Source organism: Hippocampus bargibanti, linkage group LG16 (genome assembly GCF_051943395.1).
Source record: "Hippocampus bargibanti isolate YZ-2025 linkage group LG16, ASM5194339v1, whole genome shotgun sequence".
NCBI lineage: Eukaryota > Metazoa > Chordata > Actinopteri > Syngnathiformes > Syngnathidae > Hippocampus > Hippocampus bargibanti.
In genome coordinates, this window is record NC_142749.1 from 12,165,521 (window position 1) to 12,187,374 (window position 21,854).

General features: G+C 38.0%; 2 protein-coding genes across 6 annotated transcripts in view; one reads left to right on the forward strand and one right to left on the reverse strand.

Annotated features, from left to right (window-relative positions):
* ltn1 (listerin E3 ubiquitin protein ligase 1) overlaps positions 1-10,949 on the forward strand; it is a 45,381-nt gene extending 34,432 nt beyond the window's left edge. Inside the window, exon 33 of the mRNA XM_089016651.1 lies at positions 10,828-10,949. The gene's annotated coding sequence lies outside the window, so the exon portion shown is untranslated. The remainder of the gene's footprint in view (positions 1-10,827) is intronic.
* Positions 6,341-21,854, reverse strand: part of LOC148886493 (cell adhesion molecule 2-like) — a 193,836-nt gene continuing 178,322 nt past the window's right edge. For 2 of the 5 annotated variants that reach the window (XM_089016655.1, XM_089016656.1), the window contains exons 9-10: positions 10,953-11,075; positions 6,345-10,456 (exon numbers count right to left, since the gene is read on the reverse strand). In XM_089016655.1, coding sequence (XP_088872781.1) covers positions 10,338-10,456; positions 10,953-11,075 — 242 coding nt within the window. In that variant the 3' untranslated portion in view covers positions 6,345-10,337. Of the gene's footprint in view, positions 10,457-10,952; positions 11,076-21,854 lie in introns of all 5 variants that reach the window. The other 3 variants (XM_089016654.1, XM_089016653.1, XM_089016652.1) reach the window with 3 other exon arrangements.

A 21,854-nucleotide genomic window follows, 5' to 3' on the forward strand; every position in this document is an offset into this window, starting at 1 on the left:
GTTGTTTTGAACATATAAATATTAAGACACACATATGTTGTGGCTTGATGCATATAAATTTAACTACCGTAGCTAACAAGCTAGCTGTTGACTCATTCATTGCCATTGAATTGCCATCTGAATTTATTTGGGAATTGAAAACCATGACATTCCCAAATTAGTTTTTTCTTGTGAGAGGGTGGTGCCGATAAAGCACTGGTCAGAATCAGAATCATCTTTATTGTCAAGTATGTAGAACACACAAGGAATTTGTTTCCGGTCGAACACACTGCACTAGTATCGTCAGCAAAAAAATTGCAAAGCGGCACTATACAATTCCATTTGGGCTACTGTTCAAAGAGTTAATGGCTTGGGGGAAGAAGCTGTTTAAATGTCTGCTGGATTTCGTGCGCATGGATCGGTAGCGCCTGCCTGAGGGGACTAGCTGGAAAAGGTGGTGGGCAGGGTGCGGAGGGTCCAGTATGATTTTCCGCACCCTAGTTTGGAGTCTTGCAGTGTCAGACCGCTGGCAATGTTTTTTCCCGTCCACGAGGGGGCAGCATTTGCCTTTTGTACAGCAGCCCCCACTTCAAGCTGATATAACTACAGACCAATGTAATTTAGGAATGAACTCTTTTCTTCTGATGAAAGAACAGAGTCTAGAATTTCTTATGCTGCATTGAATGTTTATGTTAAACTCAATATCCTGTAGGTCCTGAAATTTGAGTGAAAATGACAAAAACAGGTTGTGAATGAGATGGTTCGTAATGACTATTTAGTATTCTATCATCCTAATATTTGATGGTAGCTTGTTAACCTCCCTTAAAAAAAGTTATAAAACAGCAATAAAATTAGCTAACTAGCTACAAATACCGTCACTTGTTATCAATGGTTATTTCATTTGAAATGACCTATGACAGTTTATGATAATGTGAGTTCCCTTTTCCTCTTTTCTGAATCCTATCAGAACAACTTTTCCAAAACACCGTGTTTTGATTCCACTAATCATAATAGCTTATACTTGATGTTGTATTTTGCGGTTCTGCCTTCAAATGTGATTTTACTGGCTTAACCCCTCCCCCAAAAAAAACAATGATGGATGGATATTGGTGAAAGTAGCCAATGATCATGTTTCCTGCTGAGGTGTGACGGTGCACATTGACATGATACAACATTAGATTTTGCCAACACCATGGCAACAGGGGAGAAACACACGACCCCCCGCTGACTGGCTCCCTAATCGGGGTTCTGTTGAATAACAAGTCAGCATTTAGTCCTATTAGAGCCTCTGCCCGTTGGTTGTGTGAATTGTGCTTCCTTCATTTCTCATTTGCCTGTTTATTATTTTGTTTACTGAACAATTTATTCAAATATAACCCACAGTGTCATTACTATGAATCGAACAATTATTTGATTTAAAAGGAAAAAATAAACAGGGTCAAAGGTTTATAGCTACCATAGGCAAAATGTGTGACAGAAATGTCTTTTTGGCAAGTTTTGAGTGCAATGATAAGGAATATTCTTTGTTCCAGTGTAACAAAAAAATCTGGTTTATGACATGGTCAGAAGCGACACACCAAAATGCCGACAGAGTGTGATTGGTCCTAATTAGTGTGATTAAACTCCGCTCTTTTAATGAGCCATCCCCTAAAATCGGTATTAGTATGATTCGGACAGACCTTTTATATCTCACATTAGCGCTGTATGAGCCGTAAATGAGGAGGATTACTGCAAATGTGGCCTCCGGAACTGCCCCAATGCCTAATGATGTCCATAAAACTCCCATCATGAGAGTCACTGTCCCTTAAAATGAGCAAGCATGTGGATGGACACCAAGATTTTTTATTTATATATATTTTCCATCCCCATTTTGAGCTGAGAAAGACTTTTTGTGTCGAGGTTGACAATGGTAAACTCTCTTTCATGCCACACTAATACAGTAATTCAAGAGGAGTCAACGTTTTCAAGGCCACTGCCACGATAAAAGAAGACATCATTCACTGATTGGATGATTTACACCACTCAGTTTTCCCACCGTTTATGTGACAGCGGTGAGAGAATATTTTCCCATTTATTAATTTATTTATTCATTTATTTTAATGTATTTATTTCTTAATTAGTTGTTTTTAATTAATTAATTTATTTATTTATGTATTTATTTATGTATTTATTTATTTATGTATTTATTTAATTCAAGGACAACAACATTTAATTGTCTTTTACCAACCACAAAAAGCTTTTTTTGGAAAAAATACAGAGGGCTGTTCTATAGTTGGGTATTTTTAAATAAAATAAATAAATGTCAATCAATCAAATTAAAACAACACTTTAATTTGCATGTGTTTTTATTTTGAAAAACATATAATGATTGTAAAGCAATGTTCAGTCCTACCTCATTAACATGGGAGCTGACATCATCCTTAGAACTTACCTGCTGAGGCCCATGAAAAAAGGCAATTACTTCACACTTTTTCCTATTCATGTTTTTTAACTCATTCACTGCCAGACGATGTGCAAAAATGTGTCCACTCCAGTGACAGGGTTTTTGTCATTGTTACTTGAATCCCAGGACCCACAGAATATTGAGTTTTAGGACTACATAAACATTCAATACAGTGTTAGAACGTTAGACTGTCCTCTTTCATTAGAAAAAAAACGAGTTAACCAACTAACGCTCTAACCAACACTTTATCACTCTCTCTGATCTGTTAATTCCTAAATTATATGGGTTTGGAGTTATATGAGCTTGAAATGTACACATTTCAATGCAATACATACACATTGGTTCAAAAAGCGCTTTAACAACAGCTGAAGCTGGAACTAAGTGCTAACATGGAAAAAAGGGAAATGCTCCCCCTTTGCGGAAGGGAAAAACATTACCAGAGGTCTGACCAGCACTCTATGTCATATTTTTTTCCCCAATAAATTTGTGAATGGTAGTGAATGAGTTAATTCCGTAATTATTATATACTATGTTTCACAGTCGATCAAGCATGTATTCCATAACATTTTGTCGCCTATAAAAACAGTGTCATGTATAATCTATATTTATTTGCTCGACATGCTTTGACAGAGCCTCCTAAAAAATATCTTAGCAATCCAAACTTTACAAAAGTTTAAGCGTGGGGAATCTTTCTGTGCTCCCCCCCCCTATATTCCCCCCAGGATCGTGTGGAGAATATTCCTTCAAAGTGACGCTTGTTGACATCAAAGAGTGTTCAGATGACACATTGAAAGCACCGCTAACAGGTCTTTGTGTGTGCTTGCCCGTGTTTGTGTGTGTGCGTGTTTGTGCATTGGCCTCATGTGGTCAGCACAATACGACACACTTCAAAGTAGACTCACATCTCGGTGGTCAAAGTCTGGAAAGATAAACAACTGAGGATACCGCAGAGAAGGAGGGGAAGATGAGTTTAGGGGTGAATCTGAGGTTGTGTACCTCCTAAGAGGGGTTTTTGACTAACGCTGCATGAAGGAGAGAATAGCAAGTTGGAATTTGACAACCTAGAAAGATTATCTTGTTATGAAAAAAGTGTTTTGGTTAAAAAAAATCATTAACTGATTAACTGCCATTCCAGAATTTGTTCGGGTTTTGGTTTTTCTTGCTGGGGTGCCCATAAAGCGCTGGCCAGCCCTGTGGCAATGTTGTTTTCCCTTCCACAAGGAGGCAGCATTTCCCTTTCTGTCATGTTAGTGCTTTGCTCCAGCTTCAGCTGTTGTTGAAGCGCTATATAAACCAATATGTATGTATTGCATTGTATTTTGCACAGTCACCCTCATTTCAAGCTCATATAACTCCAGACCTCTATAATTTAGGAATTAACTTTTTTTTTCTGATGAAAGAAGAGAGCATTGGTTAGACTTCTGGGAATGATTTTTCCCTTCCATGAGGGGGCAGCATTATTCTTTTGTACAGCCGCCCTCATTTCAAGCTCATATAACTCCAGACCCATATACAGTATTTAGAAATTACTTTTTTTCTGATTAAAGATGAGACTGTAAGGTTTTTTATGCTGCATTGAATGTTTATGTTGTCCTAAAACTCAATATTCTGTGGGTCCTGGAATTTGAGTGACGATGACAAAAACCCTGGCACTTGAGTGGGCACATTTTTGCACATCTTGCAGTGAATGAGTTAAAATTAGCAATGGGACATGTGAATGATATTTTGATTTAGTTGGATTTTCGAATTGATCGGTTAAATTTGTCTCACGATTTTGATCTTTTTTAATTCATTTTTTTGTCAAACATGCTATGTGTTCCACCGTAATTGGTCCCGGTAAGCTCCAAGTCAGCCGTTTCCAGCAACCCGGCATTAGTATGAAAAAAAAACAGCCAAACCGTCACCATACATGAGTGGACCATATTAGCATAGCGAGCGTCCAAGCCTTCATCTCTCCCAGCTGGAACACTTGACAGCATGGGCAGTTTGAAGCCAGCTGCATGCTGGGAGTGCCACTTAATGAGTTGTGTTTGCACACGCACTTCATTGTTTCGCTCTCAAAGCTTAGCAGCGAGGCATGCAAAACGCTTCATCGTCTTAATTTGAAAAGCCTTTTGGCAATGAATACACGCTAACACCTTGGCTTTGTCGTTGCTCCGATGACCGATTATGTGACTGATTTCGTTATCGTTGGATCTGGACTTTATCTGTCTGAGCCTATTTAGCGTTGTCATGTACTTCCTTGGCTAGCAGCTTCAGTTTGTGTGTGTGTGTGTTTAATTCCCAAGCCTAACTGATCAATCAACACCAATCAACATTTCCCTTCACCCCCTGCATAATTGGCTGCAACAAAAAGGCAACCCAAAGGGGTGAGTTGACAAGTTGACACATTGTGACATCTTATTTATTTCAGGCCTTCCTTTCACTGTTTTGACATTGAGGGTGATTATTTTTCTGATCAATTTGAGGTGATCAATATGGATTTGGTAAAATAACAAAGAAAAGAAATAAATGATAGCAATGTATTCCCGAGATGTAAAACAAAAACTAATAAAGTGCAGTGATACCTCAGCTTACAAACTTAATTGGTTCCCAGAAAGTGTCTGTTAGGCAAAAAGTCCATCTGCCAAACATTTATTTCCCATAAGAAACCATTAAAAATGAGAATAATCCGTTCCTAGGTCCCCATAAAACATAATTTTCTACTAAATAACCCTCAAAACTACACAAAATATACCTTATTTTATGTATAATAAATGCTATTGGAATGTAATTAAATAAATAAACTGTAAAGTCGTTTTATTTACCTTTGTGATGGTAGTTGTCAATGAATGACAAACTTCCAGCTTTCCACTGTTGCACTTTTTCAGTCCGATAAAATTAAAGTCAATACAACAATGAATACTGTCTAAGATGGCCTTGCGATTTGGATTTGAAGGTCTGAATACATGAATTTTGAGTCTTATGCGCATCCATGTGCCAGACTTGCATATGACTATGATATTTTTGAAAAAAAAGTAAAGTAAAATAAACCGTAATGTTTGCTTTGACCTTGAATGACATGATGGCGTGACTCCAATAACATCATGTTGCTGCCCGGGTCAATACAAGGCCAGCGATGACTCATGAAAATGACGCATTGGAAATAACGAGAGGCTAAAAGGGTTAAAACTTCCTTAATTGATCCCAGATGTGTTATAATTGCACTTGAAGTCATCATTCAGGGTGAGTCAGCCTGTTTAAAACTCGAGGCGAGTTTTTGGAGTGGGAGGGATGGGCTATAAAAAGCTCATCGTAGCCTTCTCAGAAATGCTCATTTAAATGTGACAATAGCACAAAATAACTATAAAAGTAAATAAATTGAGGGCACATTCATTTCTTGTTAGCCTAATAGCTTAACTGCCCAATGTATTTTTGAAAGTTTTTGGAAACAAGAAACAAACAAACAAACGAAAAATTCAACTATTGTGGATTAGCAAGACCTAGATGAAAGAAAACCTCAAAAAATCAAGAAAAAGTGTTTTGTGACAGACTTTTTGTGACAGTAAATTAAAACTGATTTCGGCAATTATACTATAAAGTTCACATTTTTGATTGATGTTTTCACTTGGTATCTTCTTCGTTTTAAATCTGCATTTTCAAAACAAAATTAATCCATTTCGACCATTTGTGATGTAAAACGTTCCATGTTTGTAATACAAGATAATGTGAAATCAAACACGCACGCACGCGCACACACTCACACACACACACACACACACACACACACACACACACACACACACACACACACACACACACACACACACACACACACACACACACACACACACACACACACACGCACACACACACACACGCGCACGCGCACGCACGCACGCACGCACACACACACACAACTACTACAAACATACACAACATACGTCGTCTATACAGCCTGTAAGTGCACGATAGGAACGCCGCGTCAACATTTCAAAGCAACACTCGCCGCTTTTAAATCAAATTTAGGTGACGGAAGGCAAAGATAAAAGCAGATTTATTGAATGTTTTCCTAAATTGTGACTCACTTCATCCTGGCCGGCTCCAAAACATTACACACAACAAATGGCTACGCACGTGTAAGTGGTATTATGTCGATGAATAAACAGAAAGGCAGTGAAGAAGTGACATTTGTGGCTATGTATCCATCACTGACACAAAAATCTTCCTTTTTATTCGCCAACATTCAAAAGCCACGGTATTTTCTAACTAGACTGTATAAAGAGCTTAAAAATGATGATACACTGTCTTGTAATCAGGAGAATAGCACAGCAACCTCATATTTTGTCGACTATAACATTGGTTGATGAGTCTGGCTGAAAATTCTAGCCTTCAGCTAGCTTGTGTGCTAAACACCTCGATAGCTAGCTAGCTAGCTCTTAACCGAGGTTTCTCATGGCTGGCAGACACACATAGGGCTCATCTACTTCATCTGCGGCTCACTTGGGAATTTTAGAAGGTATTCGTAACACTGTGATATCCAGGGAAGATGTATTTTTATCGTGTTGGAAGAGCTAGCCAGATATCCGCATGCTGCAGTGGTGCAAAAAGGCCTATTAATTAAAACTATGTAAGTTGTAACTGCAGCAAAGGCAATGAAAGCGGGACACTTTGATGTGTCACGTGACCCCGTTTTAGCTATATCCGCAAAAAAAAAACATGGAAATTGATATAGCGAATAAAAATTAGCAAAGTAGCTATGTAGCTCGATGTGTAATGTTTTTAGGAACAAATCTCAAAATTCACAAGATCTCAAAGGTTTCTTTTCCAAATACAGACTCGTAGAGTTTTGCAATGGTTCATGTTTTAATGTATCTCAAAGTTTCACAACCGTCGTATTTTATGATTGACAAGTTGTTAGAACATGTTTTAATCCATCCATTTTCGATACCAAATAACCTCACTCCAGTTGCGGGTGAAATCTAAAATTCACAGCAGAATGATGATGTTTCGCCTTGTCGCTACAGACTAATCAAACACAAACATCTGCCCACGTTACTGAGAAACGTGAGTGTTATGTTCCACTCAAGGAGACGCTGAAGCAGTGTTTGAGTTCATTCAGTGACAAAGACATTACTTACTGACCATATTTGCATAATGCTGGAAATTGGTCACCAAATAAGAGACAGCTGGGCCAACTGTTCCATTGCCCTTGGTAACAATTGACTCCATCTTGTTCGATTAATATACTGCTTGCTCAATGGCTTTCACACAATAGATGCTGTGACTAAGTCAGCTGGGAGCTTGCCGGCTGACAAAAATGTGCACGTTTTCCGTTATTCATTTATTTATTTTTTTTACAATTTCAATCAATGGTTATATTAACACATTCACTGCCATTCATAAATTTATTTGGGAATTGAAAATATGACAAGAGCGCCATTTTTGAATTTGTTCAGGTTTCATTTTGTCCTTTATTCATGCTTGGGTGCCGATAAAGCTCTGGTCAGACCTCTGGCAATGCTTTGTCTTTTCTACAAGAGGGCAGCATTTCCATTTTTTTTCCATGTTAGCACATTTTTTCCAGCTTCAGCTGTTGTCAAAGCGCTACATAAACAAATATGTATGGACGTATTGCATTGTATTTTGGACATCCACCCTCATTTCAAGCTCATATAACTCCAAACCCATATAATTTAGGAATTAATTCTTTTTTTCTGATGAAAGCAGAGAGTCTTAGGATTCTAATACTGTATTCGATGTTTATGTAGTCCTAAAACCCAATATTCTGTGGGTCCTGGAGTGAAAATGACAAAAACCCTGGCACTGGAGTTGGACACATTTTTGCATGTCTGGCAGTGAATGAGTTAATTGGTTCCTCACCCGTATATGGAAATAACTGATTCATTGAGTTGAATATTTGTAGATTTTTGATTCATTTGTTGATTGTGTCGTGAAGAAATATTTTTGAGACATGTCTGGTGCTGTGCCTTGACTTACTAGAGCAAATATTGTCTGCTATTGGGGAGTGAGGGCAAGTTACGCCCTCACACTGCAAAATATGCAAATGACATTGAAAATGAGACTTCCGAACATTCAAATAGATCATCAAATGAAAACAAAAACATTTTCCACATTGTTAATCAAGGAAATGTGATCAAATGACCAGCCTTCATAAAAGTTACGTCAAATCCTTCTCGTTGGTTTACATACCTCTTCAAATAATTTAAATAGGAAAAAGAGGCCACAAAAACTTGCCAATTTTGTTTGTTTTTTTACCAACTTTAGTTTCCCCACACATTATTTACATGCTTTGTGCCAAAACAAAAATGTCAAAATTAGCTAAATGTGCGCAATGACCAATGAACGAATATACAAAAAAGATTACAAGAGAGCTGGAATTCAAGAGCAATTTTCACAATCAAACACGTTTTAGCAGACACAGTACACAGCAGGGAGTTTAAAACCATGAAAAGAAAAAAATATTCAATCTTTTTTTTTCTTCCTGTGTTACCACAATTTGGAAACCAAGATTTTCACTGTCGATTTGAATAAAGGAGCATGAGTTTGAAATACAACGGGCCGTCTCCTCCACTTTGTGCTTTGACCATCAGTTTTTATTTAATGTATGTCCACTGCCTGATTTTGTGGTGAAATGGCGATCTTTTTACTAACTGTGAGATATATGAACAAATGAGAGAGGCTCGCGAGAAGTGAGTTTTTTTAATGTAAAGCAACAAACTGCGATTTCGATTTTTTTTTCAGTCCAAATGTGAACATTTTCCATTTAAAGAACATCTTTAAACTTTTCGTACCTCCCTTTTCAAAGTTAAACTGTGTGATCCATTAAAAAAAACAATACAACTCCACCTGCTCATTTAAGTGCACATCAAAACAGAATTTACAGAAATAAAACGCATCAATCACATAATCCCTGTACATATTGTAACTAATGCACTCTTTTCAACCCATACTCTAATTTTATATTTCTCCGGATTTTCTTCTTCTTCTTTTCATTATGACATACGTGACTTTACTAACTTAAATACAATTTATACAGCCAGCCGACCTAAAGCCATCATAGTGAAAAACAGAAAGAGGCCGTCAAGTTCAGGAATATACACAAAAAGTAGATTGGTATAGCAGATTTTGAGAAAAAAAAAAATCAGTCCTAATTTTTCTCAGTGGATGAAACGTGTCATCTAGCAAATTTTTGGTGTGTACTCTCAACTCTAAACAGTAGCACACTACAGCCCCACTACAAACTACACACCGAGCAACCTTGCTACACGAGCACCACACAAAAGCTTTCTTCTTATCTTACACGGCTCGACATTGTAATTACAAGTCTATTTCAAGAAGGTGGGGGCGGGGAAAGGGTCGTCTAATATATTGAGTATGGTAGATATGCGTAAGGCGCGAAACAGCACAGATCATTATTAAAAAAAAAGGAAAGAATTATCAAAAAGACAATGCTGTGAGCTTAGCGATGGGATGACGGTTCATCCGGGTGACCATCTACAAAAGCATTTACATTGCTACTGACTGATACATGAAGGCATTGACACGAGTTCAATGGCGTCTGTATTTTTAGGCACCGTGTTGATGTGTGATGTATGTGTGAGTGCTCGTGGCTGTGTGTTTAGGTGTAAGAAGGGTGTTGGAAGAAGCAGTCATGGTGGATATACAGATTTCCAAGGTTTAAGGGCCCAAAAACACAAGTGAACTCCAGCAGCGATGCCTGCACAAAATGGCCGCCGAACGACTGGGGGTTAAAGATGAAGCCAAAAAAAAGGTGGACCAACACAGTGGGATCCTCTTTGTCTGTGCGTTGCCTCAATTTGTAGGTTGGAGACGAAGAGGTGGGTTGGGGGGGGGGGGGGGGGGGGGGGACACACAAGAGGGAGGGACGACCAAGGGGAGCGCCCTCCACAGTCTAGATAAAGTATTCCTTCTTTTCTTCGGCATGCGCGTGGTTGCCCTCAGCGTTGATGATAGCCGTGTCGGCGTCGGGTGCGTCGTCCGCCCCTTTGGCCTCGTTTGTCAAATATGTTCCTGTGGGGGCAAACAGAAAAAAAAATCATGTATGTATGTATTTTAGCTCAATCATTGTTCATTTTCTAGTGTCACATCGGAAGAAAATCTGGACGTTGCTAATCTGTTTCACTCCCTGGTGCTTTCTACTATCTTTGTGACTGCTTTAGTTCCTGTATGATAGCTGTCCATGTTAAGTGCTTTGTTACAATTTCAGCTGTTGTTAAAGCGCTATATTAATCAAAATTGTTGTCTTGTATCTATTTATGCTAGTGATGTACAGTATGAGTATGTCATCCGTTGGAGATGTGTATTTATTTTTTGTTTACACTTTCACATGTCTTCAGGGATGTCGCTATTCATCGTCTTATTTTATTCTTTGTCCTTCACAGTGGTCGCTATATGTCATTCACCAGCCACAAGGGGGAAACGGCGGAGCACCGAGAATATCTAATGGGACAGGTCGAGGACTGTGTGAGCTTTGAGAGATGGATGGCAGGGTCCACAGTGATTTTACCTTTATGCCTGGCCAGGTATCTTCCCAAAACAATGATTAAACACAAGGTGACGAAGACCACCACGGCCACCACTCCTCCGATCAAAGCGTGGTCCGTGCCATGATGACCCAGAGCGTTGGGATCTGAGGACAGACAGGGGGGACGCGATTGTCAGTAAAGAGAAAGAGCAAACACTGCAACAAGGGTGGAAGGGATTTTCTGCCGAGAGAGACAGAGAGAGGGAGAGAGACAGACAGAGAGTACTCTCTCCTGTCTTGAGACAGGTGAGAGAGGGCGGGAGGGAGGGATGGAGTAGAGAGACAGACAGAGAGGAAGGGAGGGAGAAGGAGAGGAAGAGACAGGGAGTGAGAGTGAGACAGACAGACAGCGAGAGAGACAGATGGAAATACAGATAGAGAGGGAGGAAGAGCGGGAGCGTGAGAGAGAGGAGAGAGAGGGAGAGACAGACAGAGAGAGGGAGAGAGAGAGACAGACAGATAGATGGAGAGAGAGGGTGAGACAGAGACAGACAGACAGACAAACAGAGGGAGGAAGAGCGAGGGAGATACACGGAGAGCGAGAGAGATAGATGAACAGAGGGGGAAAGAGGGAGAAAGAGTGAGACAGACAGACAGAGGGAATGAGAAACGGGGAGAGAGGGAAACCGAGAGAGAAAGACAGACAGACAGAAAGAGGGAGATGAGGGAGAAACAGAGAGACAGAGAGAAGGAGAGAAAGAGAGACAGGGAGAGAGACAGACAGAGGGAGAGAGAGTGAGAGACAGACGGGGAAAGAGAGGAACAGAGAGAGAGAGAGATAGACAGACAGAGAAGGAGAGATTCATCCAGCAAAATGAAGGTGAAAAGACAATGACAGGGAGTCACCAAAAAATAAAAGAAGGGGAGCTGAATAATTCAAGAACCAGCCATAGAGTCACAAGAGTCCTCGAAATGCAAACCAGACTGGCAGTCGCAAAAGGTACACTAAATAAATCATCACACAGGGAATCCAAAAATCGACAAGGGTGTCTGGAGAGGTGTGAGTGAAAAAGATTGAGGATCCACACAAGGATCTTTATGATGAAGCTATGAAACCACTCATCGTTGATCACGCCTCAAACAAGCGCTCCACCAAAATGCACGGATGGATTTTACAACATCAAGCGACCACAGGGCCAATGCAGAAACCAGGAGAAAAACACTAAATACCCTATTTTCCCGTGTATAAGGCGCACCAGTAAATACCGTATTTTCCAGTGTATATATATATACAGTAAAGTCTCGTTATATCGATATCGGATATATCAATAGTCCCGGTTATATCGATACTATTTCTATGCACGGACGGAGAGAATTACATGCAAACAGGGTCGGATATATCGATAGTCCCGGTTATATCGATATTTTTCGGACTCCCTTGAATATCGATATAACGAGACTTTACTGTATATATAAGGCGCACTCAAAAGCCTTGATTTTCTTCAAAAGATGATATGGGAAGTCATGTTCAGCCACAACAGGTCTCGCCACAACATGCGTAACCCAGCTGGCTACTGCCACTGCTCACCCGCAGAAAAAATCCCTTGACTGTAAAGTGTCATTGAGAGTTTTGAAAGGCGCTTAGAAAATTATTATTATTATTATTATTATTATTATTACAGTAAAGTCTCGTTATATCGATATTCAAGGGAGTCCGAAAAAATATCGATATAACCGGGACTATCGATATATCCGACCCTGTTTGCATGTAATTTTCTCCGCGCCTGCATAGAAATAGCATCGATATAACCGGGACTATCGATATATCCGATATCGATATAACGAGACTTTACTGTATTATTATTATTATATAATATAATTCTTTCTGCCTTATATTCAGAAAACTTTTATATATTCATATACATGTATTATACTTGGAGAACTTATACATTATAGTCCGGTGCGCCTTATATATGGAAAAATCTTGAAAATACACCATTCATTGGGGGTGCTCCTTATACTCGGGTGCGCCTTATACACTGGAAAATACGGTACCTTTGTGTATTTATTTATTTATTATTTATTTATTTATCATTTATTTATTAGTTTTATTTGTTTATTTATGTATTTCTTTGCTTCTTTCGTCTATTTCTTTCTGTCTTTGTTTCTTTCTTTGTTTCTTCCTTTCTTTCTTTCTTTCTTTCTTTCTTTCTTTCTTTCTTTCTTTCTTTCTTTTCTTTCTTTCTTTCTTTCTTTCTTTCTTTCTTTCTTTCTTTCTTTCTTTCTTTCTTTCTTTCTTTCTTTCTTTCTTTCTTTCTTTATTTATGTGCTCATTTATGTACTTATTTATTTATTTATTCATTTATTTATTTACTCATTTATTTACTTATTATTTTACTTATTTGTCTATTTATTTATTCATTTATTTGGATTGGATGTAATGTACCTTTATTCGTCTCGCAGTGGAAAAATTTACATTTCACAGCAGCAAAGTTATGAAAGGAAGAGGAAAGGAAAGAAAGAAGTAGAAAAACAAAATACAGGAGCTGAATGATAATAATAATAATTTATTTACTTATTATTTTACTTATTGTCTATGTGCGCCTTATACACCAGAAAATATGGTAATCATTTTGCCTTTTTATTATTGAGTAAAAATGATCTGTATCACTTCACGTTGCTTTACAAAAAACAAAAACAAAATAAAACAAGAAAAGAACAAAAAAGACATTTGGCAAACACAAAACAGAAAATATTGGATGTGAGGGTTCTGTACTTTTACCTCTATGGCTAATGATAGTAGCACCTGTTTCTTTTAGCCGCCAGTGACAGTACGAAATCATGACAATGAAGCGTGATATTTTTATCGTACTTGACTATGGCCTGTAATTTTTTTTTCCATGGTGGGGGGTGTGACCTCCTCAGCGTTTTCAAAATATTCATAAACAGTAAACATTCATCAGTGCCGCTTTTATTTTTCTTTGCCATTTTCCAATGTAGCCCAATCGAACAGCTGGCCCGCATGCGTTCCACAAGCCGGCATGGTGTGAATGACCAGGCCTTCACACTTCGCCGCCTCCCAGCGGAGAAACAAACGTCCGCAGTTACGCACACACACACCAATATGAGTAAACACACACAGACACACGCACACAGGCACTAAGCAGGGTTTCACTGTGCTCAAGTTCTGCATGGTCAGTGAAGCGAAAAGGGAAGCAATGTTCCCTCTATGGATGTCTCTGTATCTCATTGTGGCACAACAGTGAAGACTTTTTAAGCACCAGGACACACACAGACATGAGCATGTCACTGTGGCCTTGGAGTCTCGCCAGCATTTAAAACATGTAGCTGCTGAATCACTGCGGAGAATGTTGCACCTAAAAATACATATTTTCACCGAATACAATAGTACATCCAAGGGCGCTGCAAACTGTTAACAATAATCAATATGCTTTTGGTCACTTGGGTTATATTATGTCAAATAGAAATCAAAAGAACGAGGATTCTTGGTTTGACAATGAATTATTGGGAAGATCGTTTGGGAAATAGGAACGAAATCTAATAGGACAGAAAAGCAAATTTCCCCATTGTGGGACGAATAAAGGTTTTCTGATTCTGACAATTATTCGTGTGACCATGTATAGTAAGAAGTTTTTAGCCCGAAAAGAATGACCATGTATACAAAGCCATTTTTCGCCCAAACAAAACAAAACAAACAAACAAAAAAACCCCGACCATGTACAGTAAGGCATTTTTTGGCGAAAAAAAAATAAACATGTAAAGTAAGGCTTTTTTATCCTGAAAAAAACAACCAGATATAATAAGGCATTTTTAGCTGAAAATAACGAACAAGGTGTTTTTGGCTGAAAAAAAACAACCATATATAGTAAGGCATTTCGACCGAAAAAAATGACCATATATAGTGAGGCTTTTTTGACCGAAAAAAAGTCCATCTATAGTAAGGTGTATTTGGCTGAAACAACAACAACAACCATAGAGTAAGGCGTTGTTAGCCAAAAGAAAACAACAACAACAACAACAATGTATAGTAAGGCGTTTATAGCTAAAAAACGATGGAGTTTTTAGCTGAAAAAAACGACCATGTATCGTAAGGCGTTTTTGAGCCGAAAAACAATGACCATGTATAGTAACGTGTTTTTAGCCCGAAAAAAACGACCATGTATAGTAAGGCGTTTTTAGCTGAAAAAAACGACCATGTATAGTAAGGCCCTTTTTAGCCGAGAAAAAAAACGACCATGTATAGTAAGGCGTTTTTGACTGAAAAAAACGGCAATGAATAGTAAGGCGTTTTTGGCTGAATAAAACGACCAGGTAAGGCATTTTTGAGGTGAAAAATAGGACCATCTGTAGGAGGCTTTTTTGACCAAAAAACCCCGACTATGTTTAGTAAGGCGTATTTAGACAAAAAAAAAAAAAAAAAAAAAAAAAAAACGACCATGTATAGTGAGGCATTTTTAGCCGCCCAACCAAGAATAGCTTATTTATTTATTTATTTATTTATTTATTTGTTTGTTTATTCATTTATTCATTAAAGCTATATATGAAGTGCTTTTTTGGTGAGTGTGTACAAACTCAGAACAGAAGTGGAACTCTGGTCAAGTGAGTAGTAGATTGCGGTATCAGTGCGGAGGTACAGGGTTCAAATCCTGATCTTGGAAATAATCTGCACAGACACCAGGTCAAACAATTGTGTTTTTTTTTTTAACACGTTTGGATGTGAAGAGCTTTCTTGATTTTTACATACAGCCTGAAAGAGCAGCGCCACTGTAGCCAACTGGTTAGTATCTTGGCTTAACAGTGCAAGGGTATAGGGTTCAAAACCAGGTCTTGGCATTTTTAGCTGAAAAAAAAAACGACCATGTATACTAAGGCATTTTTGACTGAAAAAAAACGGCATGTATAGTAAGGCGTTTTTAGCCGAAAAAAACCACCATGTATAGTAAGGCGTTTTTGAGCCCAAAAAAACGACCATGTGTAGTAAGGCATTTTTGCGCTGAAAAAAACCATCATGTATAGTAAGGCGTTTTTGACTGAAAAAAAAACGACCATGTATAATAAGGCGTTTTTAGCTGAAAAAAACCCCGACCATATATAATAATGCGTTTTTGGCGGGAAAAAACGGCCATGTATAGTAAGGCGTTTTTAGCCGAAAAAAAACCCCACAATGTATAGTAAGGCGTTCTTAGCCGAAAAAAACGACCATGTATTGTAAGGCGTTTTTAGGCTAAAAAAACATCATGTATAGTAAGGCGTTTTTGACCGAAGAAAAACACCATGTATAGTAAGGCGTTTTTAGCCGAAAAAAACACCATGTATAGTAAGGCGTTTTTAGCCAAAAAAAAACCATCATGTATTGTAAGGCGTTTTTAGGCAAAAAAAAAACGACCATGTATAGTAAGGCGTTTTTAGCAGAAAAAAACACCATGTATAGTAAGGCGTTTTTAGCCCAAAAAAAAACCATCATGTATTGTAAGGCGTTTTTAGGCAAAAAAAAAAACCGACCATGTATAGTAAGGTGTTTTTAGCCGAAGAAAAACGACCATGTATAGTAAGGCGTTTTTGGCCGAAAAAAACGACCATGTATAGTAAGGCGTTTTTAGCTGAAAAAAACACCATGTATAGTAAGGCGTTTTTAGCCGAAAAAACAGCATGTATAGTAAGGCGTTTTTAGCCGAAAAAAAACCGACCATGTATAGTAAGGCGTTTTTAGGTGAAAAAAACGACCATGTATTGTAAGGCGTTTTTGACAGAAAAAAACGACCATGTATAGTAAGGCTATTTTGACCGAAAAAAAAACATATATAGTTAGGCGTTTTTCGCTGAAAAAAATGACCGTGTATAGTAAGGCTTTTTTGACCGAAAAAAAAACCATGTGTAGTAAGGCGTTTTTATCCAAAAAAAACGACCATGTATAGTAAGGCGTTTTTAGCCGAAAAAAACGACCATGGATAGTAAGGCGTTTTTGACCGAAAAAACCCACCATGTATAGTAAGGCGTTTTTAGCCAAAAAAAACGAGCATGTATAGTAGGGTGTTTTTAGCCGAAAAAACCATCATGTATAGTAAGGCGTTTTTGACTGAAAAAAAAAAAAAAAAAAACGACCATGTGTAGTAAGGCATTTTTGCGCTGAAAAAAAACATCATGTATAGTAAGGTGTTTTTATCCAAGAAAAACGACCATGTATAGTAAGGCGTTTTTAGCCGAAAAAAATGACCATGGATAGTAAGGCGTTTTTAGCCGAAAAAAACGACTATGTATAGTAAGGCGTTTTTGACCGAAAAAAACCATCATGTATAGTAAGGCGTTTTTGACTGAAAAAAAAACGACCATGTATAGTAAGGCGTTTTTAGCCGAAAAAACGACCATGTATAGTAAGGCATTTTGGCGCTGAAAAAAACGACCATGTATAGTAAGGCATTTTTTCGCTGAAAAAAACGACCATGTGTAGTAGGGCATTTTTGCGCTGAAAAAAACATCATGTATAGTAAGGCGTTTTTGACTGAAAAAAAAAACGACCAATGATAGTAAGGCGTTTTTAGCCGAAAAAAAATGACCATGTATAGTAAAGCGTTTTTGACCGAAAAAAAACGACCATGTATCGTAAGGCGTTTTTAGCCGAAAAAAACGACTATGTATAGTAAGGCGTTTTTGACCGAAAAAAATGGCCATGTATAGTAAGGCGTTTTTAGCCGAAAAACGACCATGTATAGTAAGGCGTTTTTGACCGAAAAAAACCACCATGTATAGTAAGGCGTTTTTAGCCAAAAAAAACGACCATGTATAGTAGGGTATTTTTAGCCGAAAAAAACCATCATGTATAGTAAGGCGTTTTTGACTGAAAAAAAACCGACCATGTATAGTAAGGCGTTTTTAGCCGAAAAAACGACCATGTATAGTAAGGCATTTTGGCGCTGAAAAAAACGACCATGTATAGTAAGGCATTTTTGACCGAAAAAAAAACATATATAGTTAGGCGTTTTTCGCTGAAAAAAATGACCGTGTATAGTAAGGCTTTTTTGACCGAAAAAAAAAAAACATGTGTAGTAAGGCGTTTTTATCCAAAAAAAACGACCATGTATAGTAAGGCGTTTTTAGCCGAAAAAAACGACCATGTATAGTAAGGCGTTTTTGACCGAAAAAACCCACCATGTATAGTAAGGCGTTTTTAGCCAAAAAAAACGAGCATGTATAGTAGGGTGTTTTTAGCCGAAAAAACCATGATGTATAGTAAGGCGTTTTTGACTGAAAAAAAAAAAAAAACGACCATGTGTAGTAAGGCATTTTTGCGCTGAAAAAAAACATCATGTATAGTAAGGCGTTTTTATCCAAAAAAAACGACCATGTATAGTAAGGCGTTTTTAGCCGAAAAAAACGACCATGGATAGTAAGGCGTTTTTAGCCGAAAAAAACGACTATGTATAGTAAGGCGTTTTTGACCGAAAAAAACCATCATGTATAGTAAGGCGTTTTTGACTGAAAAAAAAACGACCATGTATAGTAAGGCGTTTTTAGCCGAAAAAACGACCATGTATAGTAAGGCATTTTGGCGCTGAAAAAAACGACCATGTATAGTAAGGCATTTTTTCGCTGAAAAAAACGACCATGTGTAGTAGGGCATTTTTGCGCTGAAAAAAACATCATGTATAGTAAGGCGTTTTTGACTGAAAAAAAAAACGACCAATGATAGTAAGGCGTTTTTAGCCGAAAAAAAATGACCATGTATAGTAAAGCGTTTTTGACCGAAAAAAAACGACCATGTATCGTAAGGCGTTTTTAGCCGAAAAAAACGACTATGTATAGTAAGGCGTTTTTGACCGAAAAAAATGGCCATGTATAGTAAGGCGTTTTTAGCCGAAAAACGACCATGTATAGTAAGGCGTTTTTAGCCGAAAAAAACGACCAATAAAAGGCGTTTTTAGCCGAAAAAAACGACTATGTATAGTAAGGCGTTTTTGACCGAAAAAAACCACCATGTATAGTAAGGCGTTTTTAGCCAAAAAAAACGACCATGTATAGTAGGGTGTTTTTAGCCGAAAAAAACCATCATGTATAGTAAGGCGTTTTTGACTGAAAAAAAACCGACCATGTATAGTAAGGCGTTTTTAGCCGAAAAAACGACCATGTATAGTAAGGCATTTTGGCGCTGAAAAAAACGACCATGTATAGTAAGGCATTTTTTCGCTGAAAAAAACGACCATGTGTAGTAAGGCATTTTTGCGCTGAAAAAAACATCATGTATAGTAAGGCGTTTTTGACCGAAGAAAAACACCATGTATAGTAAGGCGTTTTTAGCCGAAAAAAACACCATGTATAGTAAGGCGTTTTTAGCCGAAAAAAAACTACCATGTATTGTAAGGCGTTTTTAGGCAAAAAAAAAAACGACCATGTATAGTAAGGTGTTTTTAGCCGAAGAAAAATGACCATGTATAGTAAGGCGTTTTTATCCGAAAAAAAAAACGACCATGTATAGTAAGGTGTTTTTGACCGAAAAAAATGACCATGTATAGTAAGGCGTTTTTAGCCGAAAAAAAACTACCATGTATTGTAAGGCGTTTTTAGGCAAAAAAAAAAAACGACCATGTATAGTAAGGCGTTTTTAGCCGTTGTGCCGCGTTTTTAGCCGAAAAAAACGACCATGTATAATATGATGTTTTTAGTCGAAAAAAATAAACTACCATGTGTAGTGGGGCATTTTTAGCTGAAAAAAACGACCACGTATAGTAAGGCTTTTTGACAGAAAAAAGGACCATGTATTGTAGGGTGTTTTTAGCCGAAAAAAACTACCGTGTATAGTAAGGCGTTTTTGCTAGAAAAAAAACGACCATTGATAGTAAGGCGTTTTTATCAGGAAAAAACAACCATGTATAGTAAGGCTTTTTGGACAAAAAAAAAACGACCATGTATAGTAAGGCGCTTTTATCCAAAAAAACGACCATGTAGAGTAAGGCATTTTTAGCCCAAAAAAAGACAATGTATAGTAAGGTGATTTTAGCAGAAAAAAAACGACCATGTATAGTAAGGCTTTTTTTGACCGAAACAAAAAAAACATGTATAGTTAGGCGTTTTTCGCTGAAAAAAATGACCGTGTATAGTAAGGCGTTTTTAGGCGAAAAAAAAAAAGACCATTTATAGTATAGCCTTTTTGGCTGAAAAAAAACCCCACTATGCATAATAAGGTTTTGTGACCAAAAAAACGACCACATATAGTATGGCGTTTTTGGCTGAAAAATACGGCCAGGTATAGTTCGGCGTTTTTGCTTCCAGCTCGATCCTGATCTTAGGGCTGTGACTCTTGACACAAGCCAGTTCACTGTGATAACTGCAGAAGAAACCCCATTTGGTGCTGCTATAGCATCAATTTGTTCTTTGAACACAATTACGACTGACCTTTTAACTTGCGAAGGAATCAATCGCTACGCCGGGCCTGGGTTCTTGCCTGGTGCATGGTCCTTTTGTTTTAAATAAATAAAAACAAAAAGTAATAAATATATGTATTTACGTACAAGGTGCCTTTGATATTCTCATCACTCGATCATTGGGAAACTAAGTCTTATTCGCAATAACTGACTACTTTTGTCGTCAGATATTCTGACTACTTTTAGTACAATCCGCTTGCTAAGAGAAGATACTAACATGTGCGCAAGAAATGGTAACAATCTCCAAAACGTCCACCCTGTTAGCAAAGCTCACCTATTGTCCTTCCATGTACTGTACAGTCCGTATTCTGCTCGCGGTTCATCAATTCCAAAAATCTGATCGCTTGGCCATTCTGCATTCTTAACCAGATTGTGATATTTATTCGGACGCGAGCAAAAACGGCATCAGAGAACCCCATTGGAACACACAACATGATGTGCATTCGCCCAAACTAATGAGCCTTGTCAAAAATCCCGGTTTTACAGAGATAAGGCTCATCCAATACATCGCTGACACAGTCAAATAATGAAAGCAAAACGGCACATTTTTCACTTGACCGTGAAGTGACAAGATAAAACACTACCTTTGTGAGATTTCCGATTTTTTTTTATCTACAGAAGGTACCTCGCTGCACATCTGATGTTGGGTTTTGAAAGTCACCTCGCAGGATTGCGCTAGTCGTTCTTTATCAAAGTTTGGTCTGTCGCGCATCTGCCTGCCTTCATCTTCAGAATTTCTGCGCACAAACTTACCAAACACAATTGTCCTTTGCGGCGGCATTCATCTGGCAAGGCTTAACAACTCAGCCGCCCACCATCAAATGTAGCATCTTCGAAGGCTAATAAGCACCCAAAGGCTTACGGAGATGGGATTGTCCTTGAATCTTAGTGTGTCCAATAAACCCAATATCACAAGGCAATAGAAACAACCTCAATTCATATATTTCACGCATACCGGCATGCGATGCTTGCGCTACATATGGCTTGCAGTTCACTGGGGAAAATTCAATTAACCGTCACTGTAAAGTGAAGCGAGATTAAGCAAGTTGAAGTATTTGCGCAGGATGGGGACACACCAAGCCCTGTTGTGAAGAGTGGAAAAAAATATGAGTATGTTGGTCAACAGAGATATACCATATTGGCCTGAATATAAGACCGTCTTTTTTTGCATTGAAATAACACTAAAAAAGTGGGAGTTGTCTTAAATATATAAATATACATACTAGCTATATTGCTAGCTATCTATTAGCTGGAGCCTGGTCTGGAGTTATATGAAGAATGGCGCTCTACATCATATTTTCTCGAATACATTCAGGACAGGCAGTGAATGAGTTAAGAGACGTCGCAACAGGGAGAATTTTTCTTCTCATTACAAAGAAAAAAATACATCTACTATATAGAAAAGATAAAAATACAGTATGGACTGCTACTTGCAGCTCCGCATTTCCTGAATGCAAAATACTTATATTTTACATTTTACATTGATATTACTAACCATCTTGTTGGC